General features: G+C 44.0%; 1 protein-coding gene across 7 annotated transcripts in view; it reads right to left on the bottom strand.

Annotated features, from left to right (window-relative positions):
* The window catches only part of FRY (FRY microtubule binding protein), a 396,935-nt gene that overhangs the window by 236,988 nt on the left and 142,381 nt on the right, over positions 1-17,566 (bottom strand). For 2 of the 7 annotated variants that reach the window (XM_077158980.1, XM_077158982.1), the window contains exon 1: positions 1,084-1,200. The exons of the other annotated variants lie outside the window; for them this stretch is intronic. In XM_077158980.1, the coding sequence (XP_077015095.1) occupies positions 1,084-1,153 (70 nt within the window). In that variant the 5' untranslated portion in view covers positions 1,154-1,200. Of the gene's footprint in view, positions 1-1,083; positions 1,201-17,566 lie in introns of those variants that run through there. 7 annotated transcript variants of the gene reach the window in all.

Here is a 17,566-nt window from a genome sequence, read left to right as displayed (position 1 = left end):
TTGAGATGCAGATCCCCGAATACCTTCAGGGTAGAGGTGCTTTGGCTCTTTTCTCAAAGCAGTTGCAGCACTGACTGTCCTGTTCAGGTTTTATTTACATAAGAACAAGCTTGGCCACAAGTCATTTTGTGCAGGAGAGAATTAACCGCCAGTTCTCGAAGCACAGGTAGATTAATTACATGCATGTAATACGGTGTCAGAATTTTCTTGGAAAATTTTCTTAAAATTTCAAACAATTAAGGATCTGTGTTACCTGCTGGTCTCTTATCCAAAGCAAGTACAAAGGCCGTTGGTGAAATAGAGAAGACTTTATGTTCCAACTGTTCAGAAAATCCAAGGCATCTCTGATCACCTGAAGGCCTAATTTTAATTTGATTCTAGCCTCAGGTTGTCTTTTTGAAATATCATAAGACCAAAATCCTTAAGTAGGTCAGAAATGGAACTTCAGAAGCCACAGTATTCTCATATTCTACTGAATAATTAGGGTCACAACCTCACTTGTTTACATTTCAGAAAAAGTACAGACTTGAGACTATAAAAATTAGGATTTTTACAAATTCAAATATTAAATAGACTTTCAAACATCATGCACCTGGCCAACGGCGCCGTCAGACCCAGCTGCAAATGCCTCTGTGGATGAAAAAGATGCATCTCAGGTTTTGGGCTAAGTACTTGCTCCTCTCAGACAATCCGCTAATAAAGCAACTACAAAGTACTCTGGAAACCCTGCCACACCCCTTTGATTAAACAACACTTCACAAAATATTTAGATAAAACCTGGAGGAATCCAGTAGACACCGAGGCAGGGAATGCAGGCTGGAATGCCTGCGCCTGGCTCCCAGCAGCCTCTGGAAGGCAGACCAACTTGAGAATTTAATCAAACCAAATCCACTGTCATCCAGGGCAGCCTCTGCACTTGACGAAAGGGAGTCTAGTCTCTGACATTTTGATTTTCATGGCAGATGGAAGCACAAAACTTCCTCGGCTCACAGACACCTATGTCCCGCGTGGAGGGGATGTTCATTCTGGAACCTTATGCAACATTCAGGACACACACACAAAGGTTATTTTTCTATTACTCACTGTTACTCCAGGATTTCAGTAGATATTTGATGCTGATTTCGAAGAAGCCTGAATCCTGCTGGCTGGCCATGTCTGCTGCCTACACAGCGGCGGCCGGGGCTGGCAGCGGCCGCAGGGGCGGGGGCCGGGCGGCGGGCGCGGGCTGGCGCGGGCGGCGCGCGGCCGGGTCTGCAGAGGCAGGGAGCCGGGGCAGGGAGTCCTCGCGGAAGCACGCCGGGGCCAGGAGAGATGCTGGCGCGCTCCTCCTCCTCGGGCCAGGCTGCCTTCTCATTCGCTGGGCGCAGCGCTCCCCGCAGCGCTCCGAGGCGGCGGCCGCCGCGGCCTTCACGTCTGGGCTGCCGTGCCCTGGGCCGCCAGCCGCCTCTGCCCGCCAGGTGCGCCTCCCGGCCAGTCCCCACCTGTGCTGCGCGCCCGGGGACGGCGGGGCCCGGGGGTGGGGGGTGGGAGGGGTCCGGGGCGCGCGGCCGCGGGAGGGGCCCGGAGCGCCGCCCCCTGCCCTGCCCGCTGTCTCCGCACGAGCCCCCACGCAGCCCGGGTCTCGGCGGGGCGACGACTCTCAGGGCGCCCCGGAACAGCTCCCCGCGAGCATCGCGCTGCGCAGAGCGGGGCGCACCCCGAGCGCGGCGGTGACGTTCTCCCAGCCCCGGCGCCCGCCCGGCTGCAGTGGCGGAGCTCGGCCACCATGCGACCCGCGTCCAGGGGCGCGGCAGGACCTGCCTGGGGTCGCAGCCAGTCAGGGCCACCGGGGGCACCCGCAGGGGCAGTGCGCACTGCTTGGTGGGCTGGTCCACAGACGTCCTAGCCTCCCCTGGGCATCTGGCTCTCAAACCCCCCATGGGTGCTGGTCACCTGGCTCTCAACCCCCCCGTGGGTGCTGGTCACTCAGGCCTTGGGGCTTGTTTATTCAGATGAGAAGGACAAGATGGAGGGGCTCAGGCGCCCTGCTGATCCATGGCTTCTTACTGCCCGCATCCCTGATATTGGGTTTCCTGATTGAGCTGAGCTTTGTTTCACGTTATCATTTAGCTTGACGAGGGGATTAAATAAGAGTATTGTCCTTTAATAACCACAGGCTACGTTTGCACAGACAGGTGGAGTTTAGCCCACCATCTCATAAGAGCCCCTAGAACTTTTAGTATTAATGTCTTCCTAAAGAATTAATGAACCATGTTGGTAATTATTTAACATAAATGTTGCCCCCTCCCCAAATCAACATAGAAATAGGACTTCCTAGATTAGTAATTTGATTAAGCCATGGAAAGGAAAGAGTAGAATATGCCCTTTTTTTTTTTTTTTAAAGACTAATAATTTAAAACCTTTACTATAAAAGAGAACTTTTTAGGGCTATGCCCTGAAATGCCCCAAGGCGTTTTATCACTATAAGGAGTGCCTCAAAGTCCCTAAACTTAAACAAAAGGCAGTAAGAGTCCCTACTCCACCAAGAGCACTTGATTCTCATGAAATCGCTCATCAGTTTCACTTCTTTCTCATTTACAGACATACTAGAGTCGATGAACAAGTATCACCTTATCACCTGTACTTTGCATGGGTTCTCGTTGAAACAGGACCCAAAGGCTCCCCCTGGAAACAGTTCTTGCCTTTCCCACAGTAAACGGCCGATGAGTGTTGAGCGAATGAGTGAGCGGCCGGGCTCTTAGCCTGGGCAGCCCTGATTTCCAGCTCTATGTGGTTAAGAATCTCAGGCAATTCATCAACTGTGGGAAGCCTCATCTTCCTCATTTGTAAAATGGGAATTATATGGTCCCATTCCTAGGGCCTTTGGGAGGATAACATGAATAAAAAATGCTCAGCCCTGGGTCTTGCACATAGCAAAGGCTCCAGTAAGCTTTAGCTGTTTTGATTTCTATCACTATGAGCTCCTAGACACTCCAGAACAGAACCATATTTTTAAAGTTAAATAGATGTTTGTACCTTTTATGTGACTTAGAAGGTATATTACTCTTGAAGGCCAATGGCAATCATTTGAAGATGGCAAGTTATAGACATTGAAAAACAGCTACAATAAGCAAAGATGCTATTATATATTGTTACTCAAACATATACAGCTGCCCTCTACTGACTTTGTAAAAAGAGATCTTAACTGGATTTAAAAAGTTTTCAATCCTATTATAAAAATAAGAATTTGCTGAGAATGTCACTGCTTATATATATTTCGAGAGGAAATGATGACATATCTTTAAATGCTATTTAGAAATGAATATTTTTAATGGCCTCTAGCTTTCCCTGTAAAGAGTAAATCATAAGAGCCTGGTTTCTGTCCGTTAAAACCTGAAATCTGGTCAGGCATATGCTTTTTTACCTCATTCTAGTATCTTTAAAAAAAAGCATATATTGTAAAAGAACTGAAAAGGCCTTTTGTTTTGTTAAGTTCTGCAAATCAAATAGCATGACACCTGCTGCAAGCTCCAACAAAACATTTATCCCTTTGTCTCTCTGCCCTTTTTCTCGGTGTGTCTTTGGGGGGTTATAAAAAATGTGATCAGAACAGTCACCTGGACAGAGGTATTTAAAACACAATAAAACCTGATGTTGTCTCTGGCTTACTACTTAACTTCCGTTTAGTCATTTTCAGTAACCCGAAACTAGCTTAGCTGGCATCTCTGAAAGGACCAGGCATCCTTCATTAAAAATCTTCACAGAACATACAATGAATCTTGAAGCAAGGAATTAGGCATAGATGTGGGGTGTTGAGAGGTAACAGTAGAATAGGAAAAGGGGTGGGCTGCAGGAAATGGTACCAAAGGGTGAAAAGAAGAGAGAAAGTGACCTGAGATAAGCAATCATAATTGCTGGCAACATCTGCACTTACTGGGTATTAATATGCTGCTAAAAATACAGATTTTATTTATAAGCTATAATAGATTTATAATTTATGGACTTAAATATTTAATATATATGTTTTATTTAAATATAAGCAAATATATATTTATATAAAATAAATCTATATATTTGTTTATAATTTACCTATAATCATATTTAAGTACGATTAATAGCCCCATTTTACAGATTAGAAAACTGAGGATTAACCAGGCATAAAATAGGATCGACATCACACAGTGGGGTAAAATTTAGGTCAACTAATAAACAGGACTTCCTAGACAGATAGTCTATCAAATTCCAAAACCTGAGTCATTTATCCCAACTCTTTTTACCCCTATATCACAAGCAAGGCAAGATTCACAGTTACGTGTTCTTTGGAGAAATTTCAGGAAGTGTGCTAAGACCCTCTTTATGATAGTGGAGAGGTTTCCGGCCCCACAGGCCTGCCCCACCCACGGCCCCAGCCCAGCATTAGCCTGGGGGAGAGAACGTTCCTGAGATTGTGCCATAGCCCTGTCCCAAAGGAAACTAGAGATGCCATTATTTTTCACCGGAAGTTGATTGGCTCACTGCTTCAGCAAATGCTTATTTTGTCCCTAGATGTTAGGATAAAATGGTCATCATGGTTAGATGTTAGGATAAAATGATCCTCAGGATGAGCCTGCTTCTGGCCTTCCAAGAGTTTATAATCCAGTGGCAGAGAGGGAGCAAATGCAGAAGCGGTGGAACAGCGACCTGTGGGAGGTGCCGTTGCAGACGTGGTCAAATGCAGTTGGACACAGTGATGAGTGGAATGTGGGTGCAGGGACCCTTTCTCACTGGCCAGACTGAAAAACTGAGAAGCAGTCACCCGAAGACCAGAGCAGCTGGAATGTCACTGCAGCAGGACAGCGTGGGGCCTCAGGGGGACAGGGATGAGCCACAGGCTGGCAGACGCTGGGGAACTAGCCTAACACAGGGGCCGACACACTAAGCTTGCAGCCCCAAGTCAATCTACCCCCACCTGTTTTTATATGGCCTCAGAGCGAAGGATGGTTCTTAAATTTTTAAACGGTTGGAAAAAAATGGAAAGCTGAATACTATTTGTGATATGTGAAAATGATACGAAATTCCAGATTTCAGTGTCTGTGAGTAAAGTTTTACTGGGACACAGCCATGCTTGTTCCTTACACATCGTCTGCAGCTGCTGTTGCACTGCAGCGGCGGAGCTGAGTAGCTGGGGCTTAGAGCCTCTTAGCCGGGCACCGTGGGAGGCTGTGCACTGAGCAAGGGTGCCCGGCCCGGGGTCGGGGTGCTGAGGACGGAAATCTAATCTGAACTCCACTCCCCCTGTCGTCAAAGGGGGACCATGAACTGTGACCCTGGGAAGGGGCTGCACCCACCCAATACTCAACACAGGGGAAGGGGAGCCTCGCTGCCAGCCCTGCAAAGATACCCCACAGCGGGCAAGAGTCCTGCCTGGGGCGCCATAAGCCGAGAGACACGTGTAGGTCAAGAAGGGATGAGCCAGCTGGTCAACTCTGCCACAGGGTGCGGAGTGGCAGGTGGCCCCTTATGGTCTGTGGCACCTATGCTCGTCCTGCCTTGATTCCTATCATGGCTGTCTGTCCCATCTCTCCCTCCAGAAGGGCTGGGGCATATTCAATTTTTGTCCCCTACCCCCAACTCTTAGCACAGTCCGCGTGCACTGAACACGCGTGGGGTGAGCGAGTGAACGCATTGCTTTCCCATACTGGCCCATGGAAAAAAACCTCTAAAGAATTAAATTCAGATGAACAGAAGTATACCAGTTTCCATTTTAATTCATGTTCAGTCTTCCCTTTCCTAGGATTTTTGACATTTTTTGAAACTACAATGTGTGGTCTTCAAAAAATAATGGGAAAACAAAGCTAGCCAAACAGTCTGGATGCTTGCTAACATCAAGAGCAGAAATTGATGATTTTAAAGCATCTGATTGATTTGATTGGGTTAGGATTGGAATCAGTGCCTTTCCCAGTGCCTGGTGCAGGTAGGCACACTGTAACCAGCCGCTGTAACAGCGACATCCACATCCACACACGGAACACGAAGCAGAAGAAGACAGTTTACTGTATCCCGAGGAAACAGAGGAAAATCACATCATGTAAGAAAAAATTGCTTTTATTTTTGATTGGGAGTTTCAAACCTCAAAAAGGCATTAAATATATTATATTCTTCATGTTATACATTGTTTGATAATAAGAACTGTTCCAATTCAAAATGGCATCACCTGGATTGAGTTAGAAAGGCAGCAGCTGAGATGAACAGTGACAAGCATGGAGAAAGGGGCTTGTTTTTCTTTAAGCAGGAGAATAAGAGGCCATTTAGAGATAACCTCAAGAATAAAGTGTCAAGATAAATTATGAGCTTCTCCTTTGGCCTATTTTAGGTAGGCATACTTTGGGTTGATGTAACCCATTCTGAGAAATATTAGAGAAAAAATATGAAATGATGTCATCCAATGTTCATTTTATAAGCATCCCTTAAAAAAATCCAACCCACACGTACAATCTTCACAAACACAGATTCCGCAAAGTTTTGAAAACATTTACTCCAATACAATCCAGTATAAATACTTTTTTCAAATGAATTGAAATTCATGTAAATTTTTGGAATGCAACAGCACTTCATTAAAGCAGGGACTGGTATTACGCAGGTTCAGACATAAAAAAGGAAACTTGTGGCTCCTAAAATGGTCATTTTCATTAAAAAGTAGCAGCAGAACCCATTCTTCTCCCTGAATCACCCCTGTGATGAGTCCTGTAAGAACTGCAGGTCTTAGCAAGGAGATGGGTGCCTGTCTGCAGAGGGGAGGACTGTACAGGGGAACACAGAGGCGGAGAGGTGGCAGCAGGGGGGGGAAACCGGAGTCCACCCTCCTTGCTGCTCCACGCAGGGCAGTGCCCTCCAAACCCCAGGCCACCCACGGCGTCTGCTATGAATCTAGAGTGGGGAAGGAGAGTGGGGAAAGCATCTGTTGAGCGCTTTGTGTCCAGGTGCTGTGTTTGCCGCATCTCAGAGGACCCGGTGGGCACAGCTGAGCGAAGACGCCCAGCACCAGGTGGATGCAGGGACCCCCCTAAGGCGGGTGCTGAGACCTCATTAGAAGGGGTTGCAAATAAGGTGCCAGTTAATTCAGGTCACCACACTTAGTGCCTTCAAGTCCCATGAGATGAAAATTGGGCCTTTCCCCTGACACTGCTCTGGACAATTGGATGGAAATTCTGACTGTTAATGTCATGTGTCGGCTTGTCTAGATGATTGTGTCCAGTTGTTTGGTCAAGCTAGCAGTGGTCTGGTTGTGACTCAGAAGGCATTTTGTAGATGGATTTAAAATGTTAGTCAGCTGATTGCATCTATAGCTGATTGCATCTACCAGCAATAAGGGAGCTTGTTCTCAGCAATGTGGGGAGTTTCCTCACTCAATTAGTTATTGGTCTCAAAAGCCAGAATGGAGGATTTCAGAGAGTCAGAAAGGAGAATTTTTGCCTTTGACTTCAGTCAGCCAACTTCCCCTGGGGACTGTGGACTTGCCACACCTCAGAATCACCTTTACTGGAATTTCCAGCTTACGGCCTGCCCCATGGGATCTGGACCTAAAGCCCCTATGGTTGTGCAAGCCATTTCCTCATAATTTCTGTGTGTGTGTATAATGTATGTGTATGTTTGTGTATATATAGATGTAGATGCATACATATTTATAGGTTCTGTTTCTCCAGAGAGCCCTGACTAATACAGCAACTTAAAGAGCAACTATTCAGAATTGGAAGGGTGTTTGTATAGCATTGTGGAACTGTGAAGCACTGCAAAGCTGCTGGGTTCCCTGCAGCCTCAGTTTCCTCATCTGTAAAGTCGTGCTGTCCACGCAGCCTGCCGTGAGGACTAACTGGATGTACAGGCAGTCAGCTCGCATGAGGAGCAGCTCTAGGGCAGCCCACTCAGCCAGGAAAGCAGCACAGTGCGCCCTGAACCCCAACATCAGGATGGGAAAAGGAGGGGGGGTGCCCTGCCCCTCCCAGGGCGCTGCCCCCAACCACCTCTGCTGGCTGCCCAGGTAAGGCAGCTTGGGAAAAGTAAAGGAAACTTAAATATTTCACACAAACGAAGGACATTATTCAATTTTAATTATTTAGCTCATGTGGTAGGTTGGATTATGTACTGCAAAAAATACACATTCTTAATCCTATTCCATGGCCCTGTGGGAGTGGACGCTCTCTTCAGTTAAGGCATGGCCCCCGCAATGTGGCAGTCTCTACCTATGTCACTGGTGGCCTGAAAGGAGAGGATATCACGGCGGGACAAGGTGCCCACGGGCCCCAGCAGCAGCCCTGAGCACTGCCCACCCCGGAGGAAGCCTGCCGGGCTCCAAGACCATGGGAGAAGCTCCCAGCATCTGAGCCACCCTCGGTGTGCTGTTTGTCAGCAGCTCAGGCAAACTGAGATGGCCCGTCTGACCTGGTGTAGGGGGAGCCAGGCTCAGCCTACCTGAGTACAGGTTCTACTAGCCTGGTGTCATTACATGTCCACCTAGTTTAATCTTCCAACCCACCTTCTAAGGTGGGCCCCGAGTATTTGAATTTTACTAACCTAGAGCCCAAACCAGGACATTGAGCATGTTGTGGTTTATATATTTTTCATCAAAAAATATAAAGATTCTACCTTAATTTCTCCAGAGTCAAGGCGGGGCACACAGTACTAATATTGTTTTATAGATTTGTGCACACAAAGAGGACAAATGGAAGCCCTTTCCCACCCCCCTACCCCCTCCGCCAGCCCTTACTGTGAAAGCACACAGCAGGACTGTATGTTACGGTTCCTATTCTCAAATACCCAGCAACCCAGAGAAGTCATTTACAGAGAGATTCAAACAGATCCAACAGGACTAACTGTTGGGATAATGGCCAACAATTCATTCATGATTATAAAATATTAAGACCTCTTTGAAAAAGGGGAAAAATGGGACTTGCTTTGAACTTTATTATTTACCAACCATGCATAGGTAGTAATGTTAACAGGATAAGAAAAGTTACATTTACGTCAGTCATCCTCACCCGTCCCAAAACACTGTTCGTCATACAAAGGAGAACTTAGAGAATGCTGGTTCTCCTATGTCAGAATGAAACGAACAAAACTAAAATGTGGCAGGCTCACAGATGCATGAAAATCACTGGGCGGTAAGATATTTCCATTATTCAATGACAACAATTAAGTACCTTTTGGGGTAAGATCTAACAGTCCTACTAATGTTTCTGATTTCACATACAAAAATAAAGTTAGCATTTTAAGTCATAAGGAGCAACTTTTCCTCAAAGGTACCATTTAATTTACATAGTGACTGAAATCTAAAATTTGAAACCAAATGAAATTAAGAAAAATTAGAAACTTCAATAGTTTTTCCCCCCTTGTATACTAGCTACTTAGGTTTTACGTGTACCAAAACCTTTTCTTTCTTCTGTGCATGATCTTCTGTTTTACCAACAAAGGCTGAAGGACTGGCAACCAAGAAACTCTTTATTCTGCTACTTATTTTGACTGTGGTAGTATGACTTTAGACAAGTTATTTCTCCAGTAAATGAAAAATGCTGCTTCTTATCACCATACCGCCTCATTTCATGGGGCAGGCCAATCTTTGATTATGTGTGCTATTGGGAAGATCCAAAGCAAAACACTGGGTAATGAATTATTTCATTTAAGCAATTGGCATAAATTTTTGAATTTTTGGCAACAGAATTACCTTCTCAATTAGGTTTTAATAAAGAAGCTGACATGGGACAAAAAAATAATTGGGGATTAGAAAGAGATAAATCAATATGAAAATGATTGACTTGACTACTGTGCAATTAATGAGGCAATATCAAAGTGCTTTGCCTGGCTTAAAGGAAAACTCATAGAAACTATACAACAAGATAACGGCCAAATTATGTAAACTGGGGATAAACAATAGCTGAAGACCAGGTTATTATCACCGATTAAGAAAAATTGAACTAAGAAATTAAAAGTATACGCCGCATCACTTCATTTGGAATTCATACTTTAAAAGACGTGCCTATCTCACTAAGCTTTCACTTTCAAAGTGACCTTTCCTTCCTGATCCTTGACCCATAGTCATGATTTAAATACACGAGAAACTGTAACTTCATTTATGTTGTTACACATGAAGGGGCATATATGTTTTGGAGGGTGGAGAAAGTCTCGCAAGGCATGTTTGCAGAAAGGGTGGTGATTTCCTCCTTTGACAGGACAGGCAGGCCTTTGTGAGGGAGGGAGGGACTGCTGGAGCGCTTGAATGAGGGGAGGGAGCCGCTTCCGAGGCTGCCAGGAGCATTCCAAATGCAGGGCTCAGCCTTGGAATCAAAGAGGAGGTGGAGACTAATGTTCTCTGCAGACAGTCTGGGCGGGTGGGGTCTCTCTGAGAAGCCCAGGCAATGGTGTTGCAGGGTCATTGATTCTGACCCCAGCAGTGTTAGACTTGGAGAAACCCAAGTGCGTGGTCAACCCCTCCTTGAACAGCAACTGGCTGTGGTGCGCCACTAATTTGTTTGAGCTGTTCCCTCCTCGTTTAGAAGGTGCACGTGGTACTCGACCATCTGCCCTCTACATAAAGTCGTCTCATTATCCCAAGGGAATTTACAGAGGCAGAGGGTTCCGTATTCCCAGGGAGCTGGTATTAGAATGTTCAGGACACTGTCAGGGGAAGGACGGACAGAGAAAAGCCGGGGGAAGAGGCAGGTCCCTCCCATCTTCCCCCCTTAAGGAAGCGCATCGCTGCCTGCCCCCTCATTGCACACAGCCTGCTGAGCCTTCAGGTTGAGGGACACAGCAGGGCTGTCCTGCTCTTTAGATGGACATTCCCTAACTCCAGAAATGTGCTGGTGGTTTGCCTGGGTCTTATCCAAACGCAGTTCCAGCCTCTGTGGATAAATACAGGATGGGTGGCAACAGTAGTTTGCCATCGACTCCACCCTACCTCGAGCCTTATTTTGCATCGTCTTGGCTACCCAAGGGAATTTTACCTTTTTTTCATATCCTTTAAAATTTTTAAAAATTGACTCAGTCAAAGCTGAGAAAGAGGTCAGGCCTAATTAGAGATAAGAATGAAGCTGACCTGGTTGGGACTAAGGGAAATCAGAACACAGGGTAAAGGACGATACTGTCGGTATTTTAGAACTTCACCTACTATATGAGACCAAAGAAAGAGAGATTCATTTTTTCCAAAACCTAAATTTACTGTAGCACACAAACAATCTAACTTAACCTGTCTGGCCAGTTCAGTTAAACAATCTAAACAAGTGAAGCCTAGAATGGGGAATGAGGTCTTGCAATTCTGTATGGCTTTATGTAATACCCGGATACATTCCAGAGTATGTTGGGCAGATAACTAGAAAGTATTGGAAAATCCCTTGAGGGACCAGAGAAAAAATACGGAACTATTAAACTTTCCTGCCTGGGAAATCTCTGATACTCTCTCAAACACTGTGGACTCCCAAGTTAATAGGCAAGCCCTCGATCTTAAGGCTTGCTCTTATGAAACTTATTATTTTTTTTAACTTTTAAAAATTGTATTATTATAACATATATACAAAGCAAAAAAAGAAAAAAGCAATAATTTTCAGAGCACTCTTCAACGAGTAGATACAGGACAGATCCCAGAGTTTGTCATGGGCTACCATACCATCCACTCAGATTGTTCCTTCTAGCTGCTCCAGAATATTGGAGGCGAGAAAGAATATTTTTTTTATCATCGCAATCAACTTTCTTTCCTTTTCTTGTAATAAATAACATATATACAAGAAAAGCAATAAATTTCAAAGCCCAGTACAACAATTAGTTGTAGAACAGATTTCAGAGTTTGGTATGGGTTACAATTCCACAATTTTTGGCTTTTACTTTTAGCTGCTCTAAGACACTGGAGACTAAAAGAAATATCAATTTAATGATTCAGCAATCATATTTGTTTGTTAAACCCTACCTTCTCTGTATAACTCCACCATCACCTTTGATCTTTCTATCCCACTATTTAGGGCTATTTGGGTTATGCTCATTCTAACATTTTTCATGTTGGAAGGGGCTGTCAGTAATACAGGGTAGGGAGATGGAAGTAGCTGATGGTCTGCAGAGGCTGGGCCCTCTAGGTTTCAGGACTTATCTCGTCCAAGGACCCATCCGGAGGTTGCAGGTAAAACTTATTTTTGTAATGGACGAGTTAAGCCTACCCATAATTATGTCTAAGAATCATCTCCAGAGAACCTCTTTGGTTGTTCAGATGCGACCTCTCTCTCTCTAAGCCCAACTCTGAAGTAAAATCATTATCTACCCCCCCTACATTGGACATGATGTCTGGGGGTGTAAGTGTCCCTGGCAATGTGGCACATGATTCCCAGGGGTGAGCCTGGCCCTGGCACTGTGGGATAGACAATGCCTTCCTGACCAAAAAGGGGAAAAGAAGTGTAACAAAATAAAGTATCAATGGCTAAGAGATTTCAAATAGAGTCGAAAGGCTATTCTGGAGGTTACTCTCATGCAAGCTTCAGCTGAGAATACCCAGGGCTCTATATGAGACTCTATAAAAGTTTCACTCACTAAGTTTATTTTTCAGAAACCTAAAACCTCCAAATGGTTTCTAGGCCAGATAAGCCCTGGAACCCAGAATTATCTGTCTTCTGAAGAGCATCAGCCAGTTGCATCCCCTGACCCCATAAAGTGGACACCCCTTTTCAGCATGAAGGAGTTAGAAGGATCATTGCCCAAATACCCCTAAAGATTGGGAGGAGGAACAAAGGGGAAGGAGGAGTGTAACAGAGAAGAGAGGAGTTAACAAATGAGTGTGACTGCTGAATCATTGTACAGATATTTCTTTTTAGTCTCCAGTGACTTAGAGCAGCTAGAAGGAAAAACCTGAAATTGTGGAGCTATAACGCATACCATACATTGATATTTGTTCTATAATTCCTTGTTAAAATGTACTTTGAAATGTACTGCTTTTATACATATGTTACATTTCACAATAAAGATGTTTTAAACTTGATTTTGTCTATGAATTTTTACATCCTTACCTTTACATATCACTTTCACTGTTTAAATTGTGTTCATTCATCATATACATGGAACCTTGAGTAGGGCATGAAATTGTGTTGGTTTGTCCAGAGTGATGCCCTGATAAATCCCAGAGTGATTTGAACAGTGAATAAAACAGTATTTGCAGGGTGGGCCACGGTGGCTCAGCAGGCAAGAATGCTCGCCTGCCATGCCAAAGGACCCAGGTTTGATTCCCGGTGCCTGCCCATTTGAAAAAAAAAAAGAAAACATGACTTAAAACAGTATTTGCAAAGTCTGTTTGCAAATGGTGAGAAAGGAGGGAAATTTAACTTCTCCAAGTTGAATTCTTGATATTCTCACAAGCAGTGTGGACAACCAAAGCTATAGGCTGAGCACCCCCAGTCTTGGGGGTTGATCATATGAAATTTAACCCCACAAAGGATAGCTAAACCTACTTAAAATTAGGCCTAAGAGTCACCCCCAAGAGAAGCTCTTCTGTTGTTCAGATGTGGCCTCTCTCTCCAGCCAACACAATAAGCAAACTCACTGCCCTCCCCCTGTCTATGTGGGACATGACTCCCAGGGGTGTGGACCTTCCTGGCAAAGTGGGACAGAAATCCTAGAATGAGCTGAGACTCAGCATCAAGGGATTGAGAAAACCTTCTTGACCAAAAGGGGGAAGAGTGAAATGAGACAAAGTATCAATGGCTGAGAGATTCCAAACAGAGTGGAGAGGTTATCCTGGAGGTTATTCTTGCACATTAAGTAGATATCACCTTGTTATCCAAGATGTAATGGAGAGGCTGGAGGGAATTGCCTGAAAATGGAGAGCTGTGTTCCAGTAGCCATGTTTCTTGATGATGATTGAATAATGATAGAGCTTTCACAGTGTGACTGTGTGACTGTGAAAACCTTGTGTTTGATGCTCCTTTTATCTACCTTGTCAACAGAGGAGTAGAACATACAGAATAAAAATAAATAATAGGGGGAACAAATGTTAAAATAAACTTAGTTTGAAATGCTAGTGATCAGTGAGAGGGAGGGGTAAGGGGCATGGTATGTATGAATTTTTTTTCTGTTGTTTTTTTATTTCTTTTTCTGAATTGATGCAAATGTTCTAAGAAATGATCATGATGATGACTATGCAGCTATGTGATGATATTGTGAATTACTGATTATATATGTAGAACAGAATGATCAAAATTTAAGACTGTTTGCATTTGTTATTTTTTTAATTAAAAAATTAATAAAAAAATTAACACTATTCATTGAAACAATGGGTAGTAGGACAGCGAGGGAAAAGGGCACAGATGTGGGCCTTCTGTGGAGGCAGAACATTCCTGATCATGAAAAAAGCATCAGGAGAAAGACTGAATCTGAAATAAACACAGTAATATGCTCCCCTTTGGCTACTGTTACCTATGAGGAAACAGAAATTTATGGGGATCCCACAAGTGGGACATGGCAGAGTCATGATGACAACATAATGACGGTAATTGCTGGGTATGGGATGGAGCCAAGCCTGCAACTCAGGTCTGGTGCCAGACCAGTGGCGTCCAAAAGAAACGTAACGTGGGTCACGTAGGCAGTTCTAATTTCCTAGTAGCAACCAATATATCTAAAAATAAATGGGTGAAATTTATTTTAATAATGTATTTTATCTAACCCAACTGATTCAAGATATTCTCATGTCAACATGCAATCAGTATAAAAATTATTGGACATTCAATGCTCCTTTTTTGCACTAAATCTTCAAAATCTGGTGTGTATGTCCCTCACAGCACACCTGAACTTGGAACAACCACCTTCCAGGGGCTCAGCAGCCACCGGGGCCGCAGCTGCCTCATCGGTGCTGAAGGTTCTTAACCATTTCTGGGCCACAGGCTCCTCTGGCTCTCTGCTGAAGTCCATGACAGCCTCCCCAGAATTAGGTATTAAAATGATAAAATAAATTACAAGGGAAACCAATTATTTTTATGTACAGTCATCAAACTATCCTATAAACCACCAAATTGTGGTGTCATATATACATAGGAGTGTCTTTAATAACTAATTCAGAGGCAGGTCTAAGGATTATAATAATTTAAAATATTATGATGAGAATAATAATGAGCATAGACAATAGTTCAATACATCTGCAGCTACTGTAGATAAAATATCTGTGATTTCAACTGGTACCAAGGTCACAGGTACTGCTACTACGGTTGCAGTTCGCCGTCTAGATTTGTAATTAAAGAAAATGTTAAACTTCAGTTAGAGGTCAGTGAAAAAAAAATGTCATCTTTTCCCACTAAAGTCGATGGATCTCTTAATCCTTCGCAGGGACCTACTCGCGAGTGTGCCCTAAGCATTACCCTCAACAGCCTCCGAGGTTTGCCTCTCCTCCCAGGACAGCTCAGTGTCTCAGGTGATTCCAGAAAATGGTCATACATAATTGCTGCACACTTGAGACGGTTCCTGCACTTTTCTCCAACATCACTGATTCTACCTGTTTCACCCTCTGCTTCTATCACTCTTTTTTTGTCAACCCCGTCATATCCTTCAGATTCTTATTCTAGTATGAAATACGCAATTGAAAAATTGAACCTATTAATAAAGAACAAAATCGAATACTCTTCCCAGAAATCACAGATCCAAAACTTAGCAGAAAAATTGTTGCTTGACCATAAAACACTAGCCAATGATGATCCTCGCATTATATTAGCCACATGCAGCATAATTCACATTTGTATGCGGCCCACATTGTCCATGTTTGAGAATATAATATATAAAAAGCAAACTGAATGCACAACTATGTGATGATGCTGTGAGCCACTGAGTGCATACTTTGGATGGATTATATGGTGTGTGGATATATCTCAATAAAATTGCATTAAAAATAAAAAGCCACACTCACCAGTCAAGTAAACATCTCTAAAGAACTTACATGTATTGATAAAATTTCCAGTTGGATTAAAGAGCTCCTAAATTCTTTAAACATACAAATGGGAAGAAGATATATTATGTATTATATACACATAGAATAATACTCTGACCTTAACAGCTAATTCAATTGTAAGATTCCATTTTGCTTTGAGTTGTGAAATCAGTTTGGTGGGTAGCAATCAGCACATTTTTCTGATGAAATGGAAGAGGAAGGAACACCTCCGTGTGCCTCATATGTCGTTAAGGGTTCAGTTTCATGAAGCTTCTGTCTTAGTTACATGCATGTATAAGAATGCTGGGCTGCCATGAAAAATGTGTTTCTTATTGTGGGTTATGGTAAAAAAAAAAAAGAGTTAGAAACCTTGTGCATTCCTGGTGGGAATGCAAAAGGGTTCAGCCACTGTGGAAGATGGGTTGGCGGTTCCTCAAAGAGTGAAACACAGAATTACCACATGAGCTGGCAATTTCACTCCTAGGTATAGACCCCGAAAGAACTGAAACCAGGGAATAAACCGATACTTGGACACCAGCGTTCACAGCAACATTGTCCACAACAGCCAAAAGCAGCCCACGTGTCCATCACAAGGAACAGATAAACTTTGGTATTACAAACAGTGCAATATTATTCAGCCATAAAAAGGAATGAAATGCTGATAAGTACTACATCATGGATAAACCTTAAAGACTTGCTGAGTGAAATAAGGGATGTATATGAAATATCCAGAATAGGTAAACCCACAGTGAAAGAAAAGCCAGCGGCTGCAGGAGAGGGAATGGGCAGTATCTGCTGAATGGGTCAGGAGGTTTTCTTACAAGTGACAGAAATGCTTTGGAACTAGAAAGAAGTGTACAATATGTGACTAAAATACTACTGAATAGTTCATTTAAAAATGGTCAATTTTATGGTACATGAACTTCACCTCAAGAAATTATTTTTAAAAAGAAGTAGGAAAGCCCTGGTTCCAGAGGGACCTCAGCAGGCCAGGTTTTGCCTTTGCACTGTGTCCACTTGATGCCGCTCTGTCTCCACCAAGTGGTCAAGGCGCCTTCCGTGTGGATTCGAGGACTAAAGGCGCCTGGAAGCGGCTTCCATGTCACAGGGTCGGAGATGGGAATTCAGGGTGCCCGTCTTAACCCGGGCGGGTGTTTCCAGAGAGTCTGAGTGCTGCACAGCGATGACATCAGCCACCTCGCGCTTCAAGAAGCAGCAAAGGAGGGTTTCTAGTCCTGGCCCTGAAATATTTCTTAAGAAGTCACTAAATCTCTTTCTCTGGGATCAGTTTACCTGTCTGTAAAATGGAACACCATTGCTTACCACAGGGTTAATACTATAGGGGTTAACATGAGATAGCATAAGGAATGCGCTCAACGCAGGTAGAGCTCACAATGCATTCGTTTCCTTCCTCATGCTTCTTTACTTCTAATCCTTGGTATGGACGTAGGAATCCCAAACAGGAGGACTCCCATTTCCAAGAGTGACCCCCTGCTCCAGGTTGTTGCTGGGAGAAAGGTGAGGTTTGGAGTGGGAGGAACCTGGAGGGAATATTAAAAGGAGAAGACAGAGCACAAGCAGAGAACACACCGTGGAAACTCAAGACAATCCAAAGTCAAGGGACGGAAAGCAGCAGGGAGCTGGTGTACAAGAGGAGTGGGGAGAGAGAGG

This window comes from Tamandua tetradactyla, chromosome 4, assembly GCF_023851605.1.
Source record: "Tamandua tetradactyla isolate mTamTet1 chromosome 4, mTamTet1.pri, whole genome shotgun sequence".
NCBI classification, from domain to species: Eukaryota; Metazoa; Chordata; class Mammalia; order Pilosa; family Myrmecophagidae; genus Tamandua; species Tamandua tetradactyla.
The sequence above is the reverse complement of the archived record's forward strand: the minus strand, read 5'-3'. Positions and strand labels throughout refer to the sequence as shown.